General features: G+C 38.8%; 2 protein-coding genes across 2 annotated transcripts; one reads left to right on the top strand and one right to left on the bottom strand.

Annotated features, from left to right (window-relative positions):
* Positions 1-2,228: 2,228 nt before the first annotated feature.
* LOC138045143 (uncharacterized) lies at positions 2,229-7,221 on the top strand. Its single transcript, XM_068891546.1, has 4 exons — positions 2,229-2,407; positions 3,990-4,021; positions 4,930-5,001; positions 6,060-7,221. The coding sequence occupies exons 1-4, from the start codon at positions 2,318-2,320 to the stop codon at positions 6,358-6,360; spliced, it is 495 nt and encodes a 164-aa protein (XP_068747647.1). The 5' UTR covers positions 2,229-2,317; the 3' UTR covers positions 6,361-7,221.
* LOC138045133 (snRNA-activating protein complex subunit 1-like) lies at positions 6,334-15,377 on the bottom strand. The gene is made up of 11 exons (XM_068891535.1): positions 15,245-15,377; positions 14,895-14,925; positions 13,559-13,690; positions 12,934-12,999; positions 12,733-12,807; positions 12,198-12,305; positions 11,231-11,352; positions 8,989-9,034; positions 8,745-8,870; positions 7,495-7,560; positions 6,334-7,380 (listed from the first exon to the last, which is right to left on the bottom strand). Exons 1-11 carry the CDS (start codon positions 15,364-15,366, stop codon positions 7,294-7,296), a joined length of 981 nt encoding a protein of 326 aa, XP_068747636.1. The 5' UTR covers positions 15,367-15,377; the 3' UTR covers positions 6,334-7,293.
* Between the last annotated feature and the right edge of the window lie 6,221 nt (positions 15,378-21,598).

Below are 21,598 nucleotides of genomic sequence, written 5' to 3'. Positions count from 1 at the left end.
GCTTGAAGCATGGTTAGCGCTAACCAGCGTTAAATGCCACGGAAACCTATAGGTTTTGATACCTCTTAACCAACGGTTAGCGCTAACCAGGCTTCCAGCAACCGGCCCCTGGTGTATAAATGGGTACCGGCGAAATGCTGGGGGTAACCCTGCGATGGACTAGCATCCCATCCAGGGGGGCATAGAAAAACTCCTAGTCGCTTCATGCTACAGAAACCGGAGATAAGCGCCGGCCTGATGAGCCTTCTGGCTCGTAAGCAGAGACTTTACCTTTACCTACTATTGTTATTGCGCATACGTTCTGCGCATCTCGAGATACTCGGATTTCCTATGGGTAGTGCTTACTATAAAAATGCAGGGATTATTTTGTGCGGTTTAAAACTATTCGGAGAAATCAGAACTTAGCAAGTGCTCTTGCTATCCAAAAAGAAAATTTAAGGTAGCCATGCATTTTTCAGAGATAATTAAGCTTTAATTTGGAAAGGAACGCCATACATTGCTTTGTATTTTTTAAAGCTATTTACTAATATTGTTGATTAATTATCTTTGAAAAATGCGTGGTTACCCCCAATTTTCTTTTCGGATTTTAAGAACACTTGTTGAGATCTGCTTTTCCCGCATATCCATACAACCGCGCAACAATACTTTTGAATTAGTAGGCACCGTCGTTAAAATAGATGCACAAAAATGTTTCCTAAGTTCTTTCTAGACGATATGTGCGTCTTCTATAGTTTGTCCCGTCTTCTCTAGACGGTTAAAATCCACATCTTTTTGGCTGGTGTATGAAGGACTTCGTCACTCCCTGTGCTACAACAACAAGGAGAATACACGAAATAAAATATTTTCGTACACGTGACTGGACTGTATCAAGTATTTCTCGTTGTGAACTCTCAGACCGTTTCCCACTACGTAGCTACAATAGCTACTTCTAAATCCAAAATTATCTGCAGTTTAACAGTTCTTTACTTTTTGGTCAATTGAACAATTTTTCTCAAATTGGAGTCCACTTGAAAAAAATCGGGGTACTTTCTTGTAACCTATCAAATGCTAAGGAGTACAATGGATGTTCCAGTCGTTTTAGCGCGCAAGGGATCATTGAAGGGCAAGGTTTGGTTGAGCCTTGTGTTACGGTTTTGCACTTGCGTAAGGTGGTATCATAAACGGACTGAAGCTTAACGTGCCATGGCATAATAATAATGATAATGATAATGATAATGATAATGATAATGATAATGATAATGATAATGATAATAATAATAATAAAAGTCAAAGATTTAGAGATTTGTCCAGGTTTGCATGCCGTTGCGAAAATTGCCAAAAATCGCAAAAAGCGGAGAAGACAAATCCTTGATAAGACTGCGAATGCGAATGACCGTGTCACGTGATCTTGTCAATCATAAAAAATTGCCGTGGTACAAAATAGATGCCATAACTGGAAAGAGCGTAATGAAATTAGTAAGAATGTCAATCTTGAGGCCACTGACACTGAGTTATGTGAGAAATTTTATAATGATTTGAATACTTAAAAAATTACTGATATTTGTATGGAAAACAGCTGCTGGATGGAAAGGTCCTTTGCTGGATGGCAAGCTTTGCTATAAACTCAACTAAGCGGCGACTACAGCAGGTCTAAAATGCTCAAGATTGAGCGACAGACCTAAATTGTAAACGAAATTGAAAATGTTCAGAAATATTACGGCAATCAGTATTGACCATACCTGCAGAAACTAAACCAAGAGTAAAATAGCTAAATGAAAGAAATGCTTGTTTGAAGTGCGGGCAGACGATCCTCGCATTTTTAATGACTAGACCGTTCCCGTTCCTTCGTCCGCGCGCGCCCTCCTCGAGTGTTCCCTTTCGCTACCCGTCGCCTGTAGCCTGCGTAGCAAGCGTTCCTGTTCGAAAGAAGAGCTCCCAATTTCCGTAAACAGGCCGCGCGAAAGTTGGGTCGACCCAACTTTCGCGCGGCCTGTTTACGGAAAATCGTTTGGGAGCTCTTCTTTCGAACAGGAACGCCTGCCACGCAGACTACTCATTCGCAAAAGGCATTTTTCGGGCAACAACGTCGGTCTCAGACTAGACATTGAAGTGGTCACTTGTATCTGCAAATATTCATTTTCCTTTTTTCATATATACTCCTCTTTTTCTGTCGCTTTGATACTTTTATATGGGCGTCACGCAACTCATCGGCATTGCATGACGACCTTAGTGTGCGTGACGAATTTGGAAGTAGACGGTTTCAAAATATGCGCATTTATTACAGTGATACACGTCTGAGCTACAATAGATCATACGCATTGAATTGAATGTATGTCGAATGGCTGCTGATATTTGGATCTTTTTCCCCAAAGGCTTCATTCCTTCGTGCATTCGTACCGCTTTTTTGGTCTACATGTCTATATTTTGGGTGAGGTTTAAATTAATCGTTACAAGGAAATTACACATCATTTCAATGTAGTAGTGTTAACTTGACGTGTTGAATGTGATGCCTAATCCTCAAATCTTAATTTTGTTGTAAAAAAGAACCATCATGAACTTCGTGCAAAATTGCATGTTTATAAAAGTATATTTAAGGATTTTGAATAGTTGATGTCAACCCTACTGTCAAAAGTAAACCATTTCAGAAGTTAGAAAACGCACATGACTGTAGCAGCTTGCCAGTTACATGTACAGCATAATATTTCGAATGAAGCTATTAAATCTCTGGTAACCTAAAGTTAGTAAAAAGTTAGTTTATCTTTTGCAAAAATACATAACTATTTAATTTGAAATACATTATCGCAGTGGTAAACCAGGAAATAGTATATTTTCTTCTCCCTCTAATTCTTTCAGGCGCGCGAGTGTTAATTTATCCTGTTTCCATGGCCTTTTCCTTTAGCCTGAAAAATGTCGTCCATTCAATTCAGTCCAATAGAAGAAGTTGATGAGAATTCGAACATGCAGCTAAAAGTACAATTTAAAAGACAAATATATTATTAAATCAATTACGTTATAATTTAGGAGTGATGGGTTTTGATATCAAATTTCCATCGCGCTGTTTCCTCCACGACGTTTGTTCTAAACGCAAGCGAGGACAGACTGTCGCCTCTGGAAATTGCTCTACGGTTTTTTCGTCTTTTTGGAATAGGATCGTAGATTAAAGACCTTGCCTTTGAATGTAGAAGTCTTATATTTTGTTGTCAGTGTGTTATAGAACCAAGCCACTGATCAATATATAATTTATCATAATTTCCTTGACTGTCTGCTACCTTTCTGGACTTTTCAAGGCCAGCAAAACAAACACAACTACTGGCAGAGGGCAGACCACTTGGCCATTTGCAAGCAGTCAGCAAGGAAGTTGAAAATGTGTTTTTTACATTGTTCATTGCAATCCCCATTAAAATCATTTGAACCCGCTATAAAAAATTGTGAATGTCACACCAATTGACACCAACCAGTTCAGTGGAGGTCTTCGACATGGTTATACTGTTTTTATTGTTAGAATTTAATTTTCTTTTATCATTCTTACTAATTGAATTTTATGTTGTATCTGATATTTAAGTTGCCTTTATTTTTTTAATTTTTCACATTTTAAACAGATTTTATTGGCAATGGAACTGTAATTTATTATTTTCGCTGATCACTTTTCTTTGAGCCATATGACTTTTAATTTCTTAGTTGTTATTTCTTTCTACACCAGTACCTTTCATAACTGTCTGGTGCAGTAAAACATGATTGCTCTCATCTAGCTTGCATGTTGTTTTGTGTTTATCCTTGCAACAGTAATGATTTCTGATTGGCTGAGCAAAGAAAACAAGAATGAAACAGGTTTTACCCAGAGCAACTTCAGCTTTTAAAGTATTCAAAGCAGAACACTTTACATGTGAATTTCATGTTTTATTAATGCTATCTCACTCCTCAAAAGTAACCTGCCTCAATTACAGATACTCCAAACCAGAAGCTAAGTCAACAAGTTAACTCAACTCCACTATGTTTGTCTCCTTTTGAAGGTGGAGGGATCCCATCAGTGTCATGCGGATTGGTAAGCAAATGCTCATTTGGGACCCAGCAGCAATAGTCCGAGAAAGTTTGTCTCTGTCAAGCAAATTTTGGGTGCATTTGTTTCTACCCTGGCTTATAATTCAAAATTTCTTTTGTGGTTAATCAGTCGTCTAAATGATCTCTGCCGTGATCTCCTAGCAAGAAAAGTTACCAGCACATAGGCTAGAATTTAAAGTCCTAGAAGTTTGGCAAAATCACCCCTATTATTACTACGACGATGACTACAGTTTGCACTCATCTGAGCTCTGAGGTTGACCCATTTTACTGCAAAAATGACATAAAAATAATATGCCAGTTCAACAGGGCCTACTCAACCTAAGCTCCCAAGTAGCAACTTCTTTTTCACAGTCATGTGTCTTTAGAATCCAGTGTTTTCCCAAGTAGTCAGCTGAAGAGGGCAAAATGTTCTCACCTGGTCAAAATCTCTTCCTTAATCATATTTCTTATCACCTTTTTCCTCCGGGCCTTTGAATGCAAAAAGACCCAAAAAGAACTTGGGGTAGGGACGGTTGAAAAAAATCCTGTCGTAGACCAAATGCAAAAATTGCCGGCAATAAATGACATTATTCTTTTGTCTTTGTGTTAACTAGCCTGATGGCCTTGTTAACAAGTGTAAAATTGAAAGAATTTTGGCTGTAAAACGAGGCTAGTCCTGAAGACTAATTTTCACAAAGACAAAAGAATAATTTGCTGGCGGACATTTTTGCATTTCAGTCTATGGGTTTACAATTTTTCACCCAATGCCTATTTGCCAGGTTAGCCACCAACTGCCCTACCAGCCATTCAAGAATTGACCCTCACCCATTGAGCCTTTCTTGTCCAATAAAAAATTATTATGATCCAAGGTGCCAAGAATGTTGATGACTTTTTTTTTTACTTTTATTAAAGGTGCAATTACAATGAGTACTGCTGTGGCTACGATATGTGCTGCGATTATCTAACAGATTACTGGTACCTATGGTGAGTGAATTTGACACTGTTGACTTAATAACGCTATTTGCAAATGACAGCTGCCCTTACTGTGATTTTCATAATTCTGCAGAATATCACACTTAAGCGCCAAACTGTGTATGGCTTCCATCAATCAAATTCCCAAACTTAGCTGGGAAGATTGACTCCGCCTCAAGAAAGTGAATTGGAGTTTTTGTTAGTTCACAGCTCGAATACCATTATGATTTCTTTTAAGAGGTTCTTCAGTAAAAACCTTCATACAGATTCCATTGCTTTCCATCGATGGCATCAAGTTCGATTGTATGATACCGTGGGAACCAAAGATGCTGATTGGTAGGTTATGTCACACATAAAAAAAAAGCATTTGGTTTCGGGTCAACTCTTGGCTTGGTGTTGGAAGTTTAATTGATGTAAGCCAAAACGCAGTTTGGCAGTTGACGCTTGAAGATGAGATTCCGCAGAATCATGAAAATCACAGTAAAATTGATTACCCTCACTTTTCATCCATTATGACCTGATTCCATGGAAGTTAAACCAACCCAGGAAACGTAGAACTTTTATTATGTTGTCATCATTATTGTTTATTCATTAAATTTCTTTATCGCTCAAGTTCTCAATATGTGGGCCACTCCAATTATTATTTGCCCCTTTCTGCAATAAAATTATACCAACATGAACATCAACACATAAACGTACCATGTACTGCCACACTGATCGTTGCTCACCACCTCTAGAAAGGCTCCTACCATAGGCACTTATAAATATTATTATTATTGATCCACACAAAACAAGACCTTAAGGGATGTTGCAGTGGTGAGAGCACTCGCCTCCCACCAATGTGCCTGTGTTCAATTCCCAGACTCGGTGTCATATGTGAGTTGAGTTTGTTGGTTCTCTACTGTGCACCGTGAAGTTTTCTCCGGGTACTCTGGTTTTGCGTTAATTGTTAATTTCAGTTTACAGTGTCCCCAATTAGTTCTCCAGCGCTAGAATGACTAGACACTCCTTTCCTAAATTCCTATAACTTAGCAAGGGAAAGTTCATTCATTTTTGTCTCTTCATTCCAGGCTGACGATGGGACTTTTGTTTTTCTTCCTTATCCTTGTCTGCTGTTGGCTTCGTTACCACAGACAGCATTCTAAAGAATCTATTGAGGGCAGATATGTGCCCCTACCTGGTGCATTTGTCAAGTACGGGGATGAGTATTACATCCCCCAACAACCGCCACAAGTGCCATTTGCACGAGAACCTCCACATTTTACAGAGACAAGGGAGTTTGAATCACAACAGTATGATAGTTCACGATTTTATCCTCCGCCTTATAATTTCATCGAGAGAACTCCCAGTGCCCCACCAGAAGGACTTTGACTAACATTGACTTTAGTAGACATACTACCTGAATTGTTTTTAATATGGACTGCAAGCAAAAGGGTTCAAACAACTTTTTCATGAACTTACTGTGAAACTGCAGTCAAATTCCTTGAAACTTGGGGAGTGAAGTACTGGTATCCAAATAGAAAAATACAAATGATAGAAAAGGAGGGCTAAGGAATATAAAATACTGGAGGAATTTTTGTCTGCTTTTTTTTCAATTTATTGGTCTCTCTCTCCTTTTGGCAAAACTAATCAATATTTTGGGACTCAGTTTGCCGCTTTATTAACCCCAAACAGTGGCTGGAAATTGGCATTTATCTCCCAAGAAAGAAAAAGGAATTATGCGAAAGCTACTTGAACTTTGTTTCCCTTAGCGTATCAATAAAATCATAATATTTGTCATAAATATGAGTATGAAATGTTAGATTTTGAAATTTTACCACAAGTTTAACTACAATGTACCACCATATTCTTTGTGACATAAGAGATGACAAGATCCAAAAAAGAAAAGGCTCTTGCCTAGTAAAAAGCTTGGTTCTCATTATTGACAAAAACAGAATGAGGGTTTCTCACTACAAGGGTGACTTTGCATGCGTGACAGGGCGTCATAGTAGAAAGATTTTGAGTTAATATGTAAAAATCATGTTAACATAATACAAACATGCTTAAGTGTACCAATACAATTTTTTGTATGAAAATATATTTTGCCACTGTCTGGTCTTCTTAAGGTTTCTACGGGAAATAATAGTGTACTCTTTGTACAATAAACTATATTTAGTATTATAATAATAGAAAATTAGGCTGTACAACTTTATCAACAATAAACAATAAATTAATATTTCAGCTGTCTTGTAAGGAGTGTTGTTTTCTGAAAGACCTCCTCTCTTCACTACAAGGGTAGCTGTGTTTTCCTTGCATTCCTAGCATTCACTTCTTTGTACCCCTTTTCCTTGATTTATTTTCCTCATCTGAAGAGTCTTTGGTTGGTTGAAGATGTCTCATACTCTTTGAAACCTGAGGAAAATGTTGCTAGACATTCAAACACTACTATGACAAGATAAACTGTTGGAATGGCTTTACAGTATACCTATTAGAACAACAGTTTGCAGAAAAATATTTTCTACCTACCTTAGACACTGAAGCAAATGATCGCTTCTTAATTTCATTTATCCTCGAACCCTTTGCAGCACTTTCCTTAAGTAAAAAATACTTTGCGTTAACAGTCGCGAATAATAATGATGAAGATATCTGTAGTGTTCGTCTATTACATCTGATTCAGTAAACCCTGCAGCGCTCAGCAGATTCCCCCAGCATCATAGAATAATAATGATTTATCATTGTTTTTGCCTACATGGCCTTTGCTTATTGAAGTGAAATTGAATATTTTTCCATGCGACGTCAATCTTTAAATAATGTTCATTATGACTGACTTGCAGACTGACAATTTCCTGAATTTGTATGGGGTTGGACATTGAAAAACGTGCACTTGACAGCCTTGCAAATTAATCCAAATTACACATTTAAAAATAGAAATGGTTTGTCAACTGGGTTGATATGGTAAACTGAACACCATAAGGAAATTTAGAAGCTAGCGTTTCAAGCATTAGCCTGTCAGAGCAACTAGTCATTTCATCAAAATAGAGGCTCTGTCAGGGCAAGCGACATGGCCTAAAAAGTAGCAAAAGCACTTAAAGTGAAATCACAACAAACAACATCCTTCCTTTAAATTTCTGAGCGCAACATTGACAAGGCACCGACATGAGACCTTTTAAAATTCAGACAAGCGACATGATGGGAACCCTCTTTATAATTATAGAAGACATAGAAAAATGGACAGCTAAGGATAAAAAAAAAATGCAATTGCAATTGACATTTATACTAGTCTTGTCCTTATTCACCACAAGCCTTTCAGAGATAACACACCAAGCCAGCCACATCTGATGGAGAGGACAAACCAAAACATCTGGATTTCTATGCTTTGTTAGCTCTATGTGAATAGGTTTGTGGGTTCTTCAACATGTCATAGGATTTCAGGATTTTGTGAATTTGTGAACAATCAAGTGACTAAGACATGAGACCTATAGTTTAGGATTCATATTCAAAAAGACTTGAAAGTCTAACCACTTGCAGATTGATTACAATAATAGTGTTTTCTCCTCATTTCTTTCATGATTTTGAGCTGAGGGTTGGTTTGGCAGGTATTAATTATTTAATAAACACACAACCTGCCAAGTTGTAATCTGATGCTTGACCATTGCCTTAGAACTGAGTTTACCCCGGTTGTTTTGGGTAATACAAGTAAGTCATCAGCAAGGGATCTCAATATGTTAATAAATGAATGTTGTTACTTATAAACAAAATATAACTTCTTATCTCACCTTTTCCACAGTGCTTGTCACTGTGGGATTTGTTTCTTTGTCTGGTGCATTTGGGTTGTTAACAGATTCAGCACTGCCAGTGTTTGGTAATGACAAGGATGTTCCAGTTTTTCTCTCCAAAACATGCTGTTAAAAGTTTTTCATATGTCCAAATTAATGCTTTTGATCATCTGAAATAATCTTGCTATTAACAATTATAGTAATAATAAATTGCAAGTAAAACACACTGTAGAATCTTCCCTACCTTTTGGCATCGTGTACGCTTCCATTCATCAAATTTCTGTAATTCACTTAATAAATATTGAAAAAAATCAAGTAAGCAAATCATGAAACAACTCTCAGACTAGTGCTATCCTGCAAATGCTCACCAAACATAGTAATCCTTATAAATTTAATAAAGTTCTTTACATAAAACTCAAAACCACTCTTTCTGTGCAGAACTGATTAGTGATGGGACTTTTAACTCTCAAAAATACTGGTACCAATAGTTCTTTGCTTTTTCATGGGGTACAGGTTAAATAATTTTGATACCACCCATATTATTTTCATGACTATTTTAGAGATGAAAAGATAATTTTATTTAAATAATGCGTTATAATTATCTTTGGATAGATTACACTGTATGCAAATAATTAATCTAGGGTAGAAACAAGGCTGTTGCCTAACAGGAGCCCGGTAGCCTGGGGCTCCCAAAGAATAGCTCTGGGCTCCTTAATTTTTCACAGCAACACCTTTCACTTCATATGTTGGGCTCCTAAGTTCTCAGCGTTTAGCTCTGAGGGCCCCTTTAAAATTTTCTTAGGCAGCAGCCTTGGTAGAAAGGGTTTTTACCACGTAAAATGGCTTTTAAATACTTAAAAAAATACATTAAATTAAATTCATTTTTGCAAAAAAAATGAGCAAAAAGAGAGAATGAGAGAAACAGAGCAAGAGACAAAACACTTATTTACAACAGTTTGCTTGCAGGTAATGTTTTCCTTCTTAATATACGCCTCGCTGCCTCACATATTTTGTAAAACTCACTAAAAAACGAAGAAGGCCTAAAAACGTCTGCAATTCCGTGTTGACAGAGATTATTATATAATAGTTCAACAATCACATTTAAATAGGCTTTTTGTGTGAAATGGATGTCCAGTCATGAGCTGCTTTGTTTGACTGTGAAATTGCAGTTGAGTAAGCAAATTTACTATGCTTTAGGTTGACTTTGTAATTTTACCGTTGTTCTAAACTGAAGAGAGAGGGAGTAAAGGATTGTCTGTCAAATGGAAAATGTTGTGAAAGAGATGACTGTGCATGTAATTCAGTTTTAGTTGTTGATAAAAATTGTTGGTTATTGTTTGCAAGGCTTAATTGTTTGTTTACTGCTGTCAGCTCAAAGGCATTTGATCTGTTTGATCACCATAAACTGTATGCAGTAATGATGATTAATTTTGTACTTCATGCAGAAACATATAATAAATTATTTCCATGTACACTATATTGCTTTCTGGGGTTAGAAATCATGGCTAGATCCGCATTTAGGCTTGGCTAAATCTATATATTATACACATTGTAAGAAGAGGACATAGTTTCTGAGTGGATGAAGCAGTTGTTAAACCATCAACTCATGAACTACCCCCCACTGACAAGTAAAATTGTCTGGAGTTAGACGGAGTAAAATCTATTCAGTCTCAAGACTGAGGATCGAGTCAATGGCTTTTAAATGGGTTTGGAGGTCACTAGCCTGCAAGCAAGCTCTCGCTTGCAGGCAAGGAGGTCACAAAAATTACTCACTGTCCAATACCAAAGGGGAAGATGAAAACAAACAGAGTTACTTAAATAAAGGACATTGCATGTGCAAATGTCATGCAAAACAAGAGGAGGGTGGGGCGTTAAATTCATTTATCTTTGCATCTTTGCATAGAACAGTCTGAGATAGCAAAGGATTAACTGTTTAACCCATTGACACCTCAAATGCCCTGGGACACCACTAGTTGACAGATAAAGTTGTCTAGCGTCAGACAGAGTAAAAATCTGTTAAGTCTCACTCCCAGGGGTCAATGGGTTAAATTTATGGCAGGGGCATTTTTTGACAGCTTAACCCCACTGACACCTCAACACCCTAAGATTGCCCCCAGTTGAAAAGTAAAATGGTCTGGCATTAGACAGAATATAAATCTCTTAATTTTTTCATTCCCAGAGCTCAATGGGCTTGAGCCATTGACACTTCAACACCCTAAGATTGCCCCCAGTTGAAAAGTAAAATGGTCTGGCATTAGACAGAATATAAATCTCTTAATTTTTTCACTCCCAGAGCTCAATGGGTTAAGGTAATCATTGCTATTCAAAAATTTATGCAACTTTTTGGCAGAGTTTTGAGCAGTTTTGGCGCAAACACCCCAAAAAGTTCCTCATTCGGTCAAAATTGCACTAATTAATAATCTGAGCTTTAACAACACAAATTTATGCTCAAGGATTTAATCATTGAGCATACAACATAATTATACCTGGCGATGTCTGTAACAAGATTATCAGAGATGGCAGAAAATGGTCGATCATTAGAAATGGCTCTTGACCCCAGTAACTTTGCCTTCATCTGAATGTAGTTTTTATGAGCCTCATCTAATTTCTGTGCAAAACAAACAGTGAAAGTCATCAGTCAAAACAGTAATGGGTACTTCCGGGATAAATTATGCTCGATTCTTTATGAAAAATGTCACAAAGTGCTCCCACATAAATTCCCTCAATTCAACACTTAAATGTCTAACTTAATGTCTTCCTTTACTCCCTAACTGCAAGACTGTACCCTAAAAATACTACAGTATTTTGAATGAGAGAAATGAGAATGTCTCAAAAAGTGCTTAAGCCTAAACACCCCTTTTTAAATGGTGTTGATTGACAGTATAATTCAAGGTGGCATTGTCAAACATCCGCAGAATTCTTAACATCGTCACGCCTCATGTTCAGCAGATTGTTTTTTAGATCACGCCTCCACCAGTTTTCAACTCAAGATAAAAGAGGCTATTCATATTCAGAGAGAACAACCCTCTTTGGATCAACAATTACACCACATCAATCTAAAACTATCTTTTTAATCCTCACACTTTCAGGCTATACTTCATTCCGTTGTTACTATTTTCACATCAGCATTCTCTATTTATTATAAATTCAGCTTTTCATTGCTTTGCATTCTGACTAACTGAGGATGGCAGAAGGTTCTGTCGAAACATGTATTGTAAACTCAAAGGTTTCGTCATTTTCTTAAATTCTTTAGAAGCCTTTTGCTCTTTTAATCACTTGTAGGGGTGTTGCTGCACAAAGGAAAGCACAATATTTTCTTCTCAGATGCTATTCAGGTCATGTGCACTATGCATTTAGTTAAGAGAATTTAGCTCAGTCGGTGAGAGTGTGAGGCCTTCTGAATTATGTTTGTTTCGTTCATTGAGTAAAAATAAACTTGGTGAAGTTGATCACCTCAACTCCTTTAAATCTTTCCTCTAAATTATCATTAACATCATCAACAAATGCAGAGCTTTGTCCTTCCTCTTGGCTTGTGATGGCTTCTTTTGATCCATAAGCAAGCTGTTGAAAGATTGTAAGTACAAAATGTTGACGGCTCTAAACCACAACACATACTCAAGTTGGGATCTGGCAGCCTTAAGTTTATAACAATTTATATAATTTCTATGTTACGTGGTAATCAATGCTAGTGACATTTTTAAGCATCTCAAACAAATTTAACGTCTGAGATGTTTAATAATACAGTCATACAAACATACATACTTAATTGACCACTCCCCATAGCGGCTTTTCAGGGCCAATGAAACACAATCACCACAGAACAGAACATTTCAACAGCAACCGTTAAGAACCACAACTAGCCGGAAGCAAACCATTTGGCTATTTATATATAATGAGTAAATGATGCAAAAAGTAAAACAAGTCATTATGTAACAAATGGCAATGATACAATTCTTTCATTACGCATGAATATTAAGTTGTTTCATACCGGTATTGGCATTGCAACAAATAAAAATGCCCTTTCTTTGTACATAAGTCGAAGAATATAATCAGCATCGTGGTGCTATGAACAAAAAAATTGGAAATAATTTAGACTGTCTCCTTAAGTAAAGAACAAAACAAACTAAAAAATAATTTACCAAAATTCCAATGATAACACTCTTTATATGCATGGGATTTTATTCTAAACCTGTTGTTCCATGATCTGGTTGTGAAGTTCCTTCAGATCCTTCATCATAGACAAAGTCATCCGAATCTGCAAGAATTTTGGCGGACACTTGTTGAGATCTTCAAATACAACTTTCCAGATTATTTTTAGCGGTAAGGTCTAACTGCGATTCTCATCATTCTGTGGAATTTCACCTTCAAGCTCTAAGCCCCACACTGCGTTTTGGCTTCCATCGTCGATCAAATTTCTGAACATAGCTGGGAAGATAGATGCACCTCGGAAAGTGAATGGAGTTTTTCATGTGTTTAGTTCACAGCTATGAATGCCATTATGATATATTTTTGCAGGTTCTTCAGTAAAAAGATCTGTACAGATTCCATTGTCTTTTTCCATCAACGTTGTGTTTGAATGTACAAATATACCATGAGCACCAAAGATGTTGATTGGTAGGTTATATATATCACATATCAATTGATTTTGGCATCCTATTCCGTGGTTCCGGGTCAACTTTTGGCTCGGCGTTGGAAGTTTGATTGATAAGAGCAAAAAAGTTTGGCAGAGTTTGGCCGTTGGAGCTTGAAGATGAGATTCCACAGAACATGAAAATTGTAGTAACACATTTTTAATACAATGAAGAGTTACCTACCCTAACTTTTGGTCGATTAAGCTGGGTGTGATAAACAGCATATAGAGCATACACAGCTCCAATTCGATATGGAAAACTGCATGGAGTAGGATCAAGATAAGTACTTATGATACGAAACAGATAGTCAACCAACTGAAACAAAAATCAAGGATATTATTTTGGTAACAAAGATGTTTGACAAAAACGTTTTGGACCATAGTGATATTTTTTTTATGTTGAATTACGAAAGTATAAAGGGAAAAGTGCCCTTTGAAAGATAAAATCCTAATGGTTGATATCTTGTCATGTCCTTTGAAAAAAGTCTCTCAGGGGATCAAATTTTGTAGGCTTCTTACCGGTAACAGAAAATATCACAAACCCCCAATGAAAAAAAAAACATTCTCCTTTGGAGAAGGGGGTGGGGTGCAGATCGAGACTAAAGTGTACTGACCCTAGGCACCTACCCACATGGTTACAGTCTATTTTTTTTACCAGACATACATTTGCTCCAACTTGTTAATTAACCTAAAAAAAATGTCCATTTGCTTTGACCTTTGCCCGCAATACTTTGAGTGTTCAAGAACCACACACAAGTGGCTCAGTTGGTTGAGCATCGGGCTGCAATGCAGGACCACAATTAACCCAGGCTCTGCAAGTGGCAGTGTAAAAATAGTAGTTGTGAGGGAGTGTTTTCTGCACAATAGTTGGTAATTAAATCACAATAAAATGGCCTCCAAACTTAGAACATGTCATGTAGTAATTATTTCTTATGTCTGCAACTCGATTTTGGAGTTATTTGACATATCTGGCATAGGTACCCTTCCACTACTAAATAAAATGATTTTATACCAAGACTATTGTGCAGAAATTGCTCCCTCACAACTACTTTTTTTTTTGAAAATGCCACTTGCAGCACCTGGGTCACCTGTGGCAGTACTGGCTCGATCCAAACTCAGGATCATAAAATAACTGAGGAGAGAGTGCTGTCTTTGTAATTTCATCTGCAAATTATGGTTAGACTTTACAGTTTTCTCGGATAAGGACTATAAATCGGGGGCCCCGTCTCACAAAATAAATTATCTTCCATGTATAAAATAAATAATTTCAATGGGGAACGTTAAAGAACCACACACTATTCAAGAAGAGTAGTAGATGGAGTTCCCAGTTTTGTGGCTGTCCTTTGTGAGTACATGGGTGGGAGGGTATAGCAGGTCCACATCAGCTAACTAACTGCCAAAGTTCAACTTACTCAAACAAATAAATGACAAACAAACAAATAAAAGCCCAGAGTGCATAACTTTGCACCTATATAAAGCAAAAATCAAATTAAAAAAAAATTCTCAAGCTTATTTCAAACCTGAATCTTTCTGTTTGTGTCCCTCCCACCGCTAGGAAGAAATCAAAACAGAGATTATCAGGGGTGATGGAGCAGCTCTGGGGAGCAACTTCAGGATACCCGGGCGCCACAGCTAACCACTATTGTTTCCCCTATGCGGCATCTTTTGAAGAACGAGACTTAATACTGTCACTAGAGCCTATTCTTATTCAATGAAACGCAAATAAGTGGCGGGGTATTCTGAAGTTTAGCCCTAAAGCAGGTTACGAGAGCTGCTACACTACTGATTATCAGAAACCTGCTGTATGAATAACTTGCAGTAAAAAAGGAAAAATTCACTGTTAAAGCTCATTAAGAAAACAAGGGCATACCAGTGAATCAAGGAAAAGTTCATCTCTCGCCATATTTCGCAAAATGTCTCAAAACGAACACTCTTGTGGTTTTCAAAGCGGGATAACAGCAAACGACAGTCTGTGATCAATCCTTCCGCCATCTTTATTGTGGTGGTACAGTTCCTTCTTCATACATAAGCAGATCATATCTCTAGAATGACATCCGCTGTCCATGCCTGAACCCAGGCCATTCGTTCGTCTGGTAAACTTTTGGCCGGGATCTGGGGTGGATAAATGGTGAGGATTTCATCAAAGTTCCAGCTTCAGCTTTATACATCAGCTTTCTGGCCTCTTATGGTGATCAATATTTACCTTTATGAAGATTCCTCTTTCTTTTATCAACGGTCATAAACTCAATTTGATAAAACAGCTTCCGGGAACAGCTTATACATGCAATTGAGTATCATGAGTTTATCACTGAACAAATACTTTACTATGGAAGCAAGAATTGCATGATTGTGTACGGTGTAAATAAGTGACGAAAGAGGGCCTTCCAAAGGCTAAAGCCGACATGGGCAAGGCAAAGTCACGTGGTACTCACACTGCCAGCTTTTTGTGGCACAGAGCAACTAAGAGCATTTGCTACTCCCCACCCTTTCCCTTGTGGACGGTATCCTTGTCTATCATTTTAGTGAAGCGAGACAGTGTGGAAGAAAGTTTCTCGTGTAAGGAAACAACACGGTGAGAGAGAGCTGGACCAGGAACCCATGACCCGGAGCCTACAGCTCCCATACTGGGCCTATGTGACGGCATTTTTACAGACCGATCTATTTTTAGACTATCTTTTCCCGAAAAAACAAAGGCAGTTCCGGTTCGGTTACCCTATGACGTCAGCTTAATTTTTTGTAATTGGTCATCGGGCTCCTGTGGGAGTCTCATTCGCGGGGAAATTCAATCTAAAAATAAATCGGTCTGTGAAAACGCCGTTACACGAACACAGTAGAGTTGTAGGCTCCGGGTCATGGGTTCCTGGCTGGACCTAGAGCCAGCTATCCAAGCGCCCAAATGACACAAATGAACTTGTCATCAGCTACCCTGATGGAGGAAACCCTGTCCTGATTTGGGTACATATGGGAATATAGTGTAGTCTCCTTCTCAGCCGTTATTAGGGTCGTCACGCAACGCTCCTCCCCAGCAAATGGGGAGGAGTAGTGGGGAGGAGCGTAGCGTGACGACCCTAATAATGGCTGCGAAGGAGACTAAATATAGTGGTGACTTTGCTACAAATTTTAGCCCCTGTGGGTACTTAGATTTATGAGAGGGTCCTGTAGGGGAAATATGGGAGCTTGGATTGACCCAATTGTTACATGTTTTCAGGGCCAATGAAACACAACGACACGGAATAACAACAACAACAACAACAACTGTTAAGAATCCCAACTGGCCGGAGGCAAACCAGTTGGCTATTTACAAGTGCAGCTGGGAAGTTGAACCAGGGACTACCAGAACAAATTCGACGAGTGGTCAGAGCGGGTCTTAAACCTCAGGGGATCTCCGGATCTCAAGGCAAGCGCCCTAACCACTGGGCCTGCGGCTGGGAAGATGGGATTTGATCACCGGGAATGGAATTTTGCCACTGGGTTGGGGTTAGGGTTGGGGGAGCCTCTATCTCCCATAATTGGCCTAGACGGTCTACCCTCTCCCGAGTACATCTTTTTGTAAAACACCTCCCACTGTTGTAAAAGCCAATCAAAACAGAGCTATCTCAGCGTGGCGGTAAATATGATACTTTTAGTAGGAAAACCCTGTTCCAAAGGGTTAAGTTTGTCGTCCTGCACGCATAATCCTTAAAGCAACGTGGTCATTAGTTCTGGTTCTAATAGGCCTTTTGATGCTTTCTGACGCCATCTTGGTTGAGGGGCAAACGCGGCTTAAATTAAAGTGAATGTATGGGATTTTGGCCGAATTCAAACCTCTATAACTCCGCTGCAGAAAGGCAGATTTCAAAAATTTTAAAGTAGTTTTAGTCATTTTATTGAAATCATTCACTCAACGGAAAATTAGATCATTGTACAAGGCGCAACGTCTGAAAACTGGATATTACAAATGTCCTCATATCGCTTCAAATTTCGCGGGAATTTCTATAATTTTGTTTGCCCCCCCCCCCCCCCCGCTCCTCCCCCAACCAAAATGGCGTCAGAAACCTTGAAAAGGTCTATTGCAATGATTGTATCTCCTTGTATCCAAGCGTCATTTTTCGAGACGGTTAATCGGCTTTTAATCAGTCTTTTTCATTGGCAAAAAAGCTGGCATGCTGATTACATTTCAGAAATAAAAAATGGGGATAACTGAGTTTGTTTTTGAGATATGAGCAGCTAAAGCCAAAATATGGGGTGTTTTTGCAGGGCTTTCCTGTTGCCACGGAAAAATGACCGAATTTTTTTCAGCAATAATTGGTGATTGATATGGTACCATAACATTGATGTTAAATGATAAAGTGTTGTAGTGTCAATCCTTCTAATAAGAACGTTTCCTTCAAGTGTTGAAACTAGTTTGAGCCACGTTAAATCAGTTGCTGTTCTGATGCATGACATATCTTACAACTTATCGCCTCTTAATATTGCTAATTTATTTATTTCTAAAGCAAGCATTCATTCACATAGGCCAAGGTCATCTTCAAGAGGTGACTATTTTGTTGAACCCTCAAGACTTGACAAACAAATTAAACCCTAGCCTTTTCAAGGAATGGTATAACAATTTGGAATAGTTTACCTCGTGAAATCCGCCATCTATCCAAAAACAATTTAAAAATTAAAATCCACAATATCGTACTCCAAAGACTTTCAGAGGTAAGAGTTTGATTGGCAGTTTCTTTTGTTTTTCGTTTCACCTCGCTCCTGAAGATTTCCATAGGCGTTCTCTTCCCAGCAGTACGCCCCCAGCCCCTTCCCCTTTGTTGTTTTGACCGCCTTCTTTCGTTCAGTCGATTCTAACTGCATGCTGGATAAACCTGGCTTGTATTCACGTAAAGCCTTGGTGAGTAGTATAAGGGCGCTTTCCTTTTGTCAGAACTGGCCGGCCAGACCCGTCAGTTTGCAAACAAACTGGAACAATTTGAAGGAACACTTGGATGATAATCCCTCGATTTCTTCTGGAGTAGCATATGTCATCCTTAAAGTGAGTTAATTCGAAGACGTTGTGGAGTTAGTCCTTCCAAATGTCCGGTCTGGCCGGTTAGTTCTTTCAAAGGGAAAGCGCCCTAAGATACTTTTTCTGATCATGAAGTGTCACATTTCTTTGGTGAAATATTGGTTTAAAACTGAGCCGCTTCCATTTCATTGATGCAACTTTAAAACACAACTGAATATGATAGGTGAACTCGCGGCAAGACTACTGATTACTCGAATACATGATGGCTGATGTCTCACTAGCACTTGACACCGTTGTTCCAACGTGTTTTTCCTAGCTGCTCCGTATTAATACCAGCGTAACACTAGATCAAGTTGTGCTAGGTTACACTTGACGTTGTTAACGCGACCTCCCGGCTAGCATCAGACTGGGTTCTGCTAAATGATTGGTCGATCTTAAGTAGAATAAATTGTACATCACATAAACCGTTCATTGTAATTATGCTTCGATTTTTGAGTTTAAGAGACCACGACGGCTACGGTGACGAAAACGTCACTTCAAACGATTAGTTTGTGCTATCCTAAGTATTTCACGATGTTTCTACCTTGTTTATGTTGTACAACATGAGCGAAGTATACCTTAACCAGATTGATACGTACGGATTTGAAGCAAAGAGAAAGAAGGAAAGATTAATTGTTGTTTGTCCACGTTGTCGTCAAAACCCGAAAATTAGTCATTTTACGTTGTTGTTTTGACGAGTACGGGAGAGAAATGTACAAAAATGCGTGTCGAACGTGCAGCACGATCATTTTTCCTCTTTTAACCAATAATATTACTGCATGCTTTTTGGTGTTGTCGTTGCCGTAACCGTGGTCGTTTCTTAAACTGCCTGTTGCCGTACCGGGAGGAAGGTCGGTATCGGAAAGTAGGAAAGGGTCAACTGCGTCCAAAAGCGATCACACGGGCCGAAATCCCGGGATGACTCTATTGGTACGACGCTCCAGCGCCATGTCTGGAGGTACTGCGCTTTTCTCTCTTGTTGAAACATTCTGTCAGCGCATGCGTAAATGGTTTGGCTCTCCGATACGTAGCATACCAAAAAAACGGATGCTGGTCTTTACCCAAGGAATTGACATGACAGGCATAAAGGTAACGTAAGAACCGTGCGCGTCTGGTCTTCTCGAGACAGAGGTGAAAGATGGTTTCATGCAGACTGAGACGCCTAAAATGCTTTGTTGTAAACATGGTGGTTCACGAGTGAAGTTGTCTCTCTGCCCTTTCTGTGGGCGATTTCCAGGACCTACCGATACGATTTGGGCAAGTTTTGAAAGCTAAAATCTTCAATCGATGTTGTATTTTGCTGGTAGGACCGGTTGGCGTCTTCCATTGTCATGGAATGGTAGAATTCTTTTTGGGCATGAACGAGACAACTTGACAAGCGCGAGACTAGTACTGGCCCTCATGCATCAAACGGCTGAAGCGCAGCCCGAGGAAAAGTGAGAAAATTTCTAACCAGATACTTAGGAGTATCCCTGGTGTGTACTGTTAACTTAGACTTTCTAAACAAGTTTTTATCTTAGAAAATTGGCGACAAAGTAGTAAAAAGGTTATCTTCGTAGTCAATGGTACACTGCCACGGGAAGCTATTTGTTCGATGTGCCAATGTTTTTACTTTGTCTTCAGAAGAAGTCAAATATGGCCCGGTATGGAGTCTATGTTGGTTGTCGAGTTATTTTCTTTGTCGCTGTCATCATCAGAGTAGTTCTTTATAACGTACCCGCTGCTTATCAAAATATTGGTATTTTGACCTGTTTCGCTTTCAATAGTTGCGTCCATTTCAGTTACATTTGTGTACGTTTGAGTTTCATTCAGTTCGAATCGCGGAACGACCCGTTTCGACGCTGACGCTCGACATCTTTTAGGGTGGGGCCACCGCGAAAAGCGTGTGCCTTTCTCTGTAAGTGTTTTGAGAGCCCCAAGAAGAAATCGATTGAGCCAACTGCTCAACATCGATCTTCAGTACTCCAGACAACGCAGCACAGTGCTCTCGATGATTTTGGACTGCCTGGTTTGCTTTTAAGTAATGATGCGTGTAAGGTGGATAGCAATTTCTTTTCTTATGCGGCAACGGTGCTTTCCCCACATAGGAATGTTATCATTTTTACAAAGAGAATGCATAAGCCGACAGGAAGGCCGTTAACGCAATAAAATTCATTTACAGCCCATTTTGAAAGGGTGTTTTTTGTGTTAAAAGATTTTGACCAATCACAAGAGTTGAAAACAAAAGCCAAGAAACGTTTACAATTTTACATGTTCCCCACATATGATTTCTGTGGTATTCAAAATGAGACCAGATTTTGTTATATGGAAGATGGTTGGAAAGTAAGGATGAATATAATACTGCTTTATGAAGTTTTGTTAACTTTTGCTGTTTAAGCCAATCGGAAGTAAGTACAGACAATAGAAAAGTTATCACCTTTTTGCATTCCAATTGAATTCCAACATGTTCGCTTGCGTTGTTGCTATCGTTCTTATCTGGACCGTTTCTTAATAACTAATGTAAACAGCGCCACGTGCCTTCTATTTTGCATTGCCCAATCAAAACACCGCCACGTGCTTTCTGTTATGTATTGCCCAATCAAAACACCGCTACGAGTAATTAGCCTGTGTCTGGTGGTACTGTTGGCATGAGAGGCATAAGCCGCACGAAGAATGGGGAGACGCGCTGTGAAATACCACCTGCACGAAAACTTATATTTTCTGAATGCCGCCCACTTTGAATCCAATTGCGAACAGCCAATCAGAGTAGAGCTGTATATGCGAAACCAAGTAGTTTATTTAAGTGTCAATGTTTGGGCGCAAAACTTATTAGCAGCATGCACGGAAGATGGGAAGATGGCAAACACAGATGTTAACGTGGAAGGCATGGAAAGAGTAGATACACCTAAGAAGCACGTAATATGAGAAAGACTGTCCAGTGAATCCGCGAACGATTGCTGTAGATTATGTGCATGTAATCTGAAATTACAATTCGGAGATTATTAAAAAAACACCCTTTTATCGCCCGAAACCTTGTTTAAATCAAGGGAAAGAATGAATGAACTACCGATCGACGCTGAAAACGGGGGAATCATCACTCCTCAAGCCAAGAACTCTGTAGCGGATTGTCGATTTGGTATCTAATTAAACTATTCAAGTAAAAGTTCCCTTTTTGAAAACGAGAAAACTAAATCAATGACCTGAAATTGTGCCTGTAACGTTTCA

This window comes from Montipora capricornis, chromosome 1 (assembly GCF_036669925.1).
Source record: "Montipora capricornis isolate CH-2021 chromosome 1, ASM3666992v2, whole genome shotgun sequence".
In the NCBI taxonomy this organism is placed as follows: Eukaryota; Metazoa; Cnidaria; class Anthozoa; order Scleractinia; family Acroporidae; genus Montipora; species Montipora capricornis.
The sequence above is the reverse complement of the archived record's forward strand: the minus strand, read 5'-3'. Positions and strand labels throughout refer to the sequence as shown.

Excerpts from the sequence above, each read along its gene's own strand:
- LOC138045133 (XM_068891535.1), bottom strand. The coding sequence starts at position 15,366 with ATGGCGGAAGGATTGATCACAGACTGTCGTTTGCTGTTATCCCGCTTT. Across the intron at positions 13,000-13,558 it reads TTAATCGACCAAAAGTTAGG|ATTCGGATGACTTTGTCTAT; the intron begins GTAGGTAACTCT and ends AAATTCTTGCAG. Across the intron at positions 7,381-7,494 it reads CATTTGCTTCAGTGTCTAAG|GTTTCAAAGAGTATGAGACA; the intron begins GTAGGTAGAAAA and ends CATTTTCCTCAG.
- LOC138045143 (XM_068891546.1), top strand. The coding sequence starts at position 2,318 with ATGGCTGCTGATATTTGGATCTTTTTCCCCAAAGGCTTCATTCCTTCG. Across the intron at positions 4,022-4,929 it reads CATCAGTGTCATGCGGATTG|GTGCAATTACAATGAGTACT; the intron begins GTAAGCAAATGC and ends CTTTTATTAAAG. Across the intron at positions 5,002-6,059 it reads ACAGATTACTGGTACCTATG|GCTGACGATGGGACTTTTGT; the intron begins GTGAGTGAATTT and ends TCTTCATTCCAG.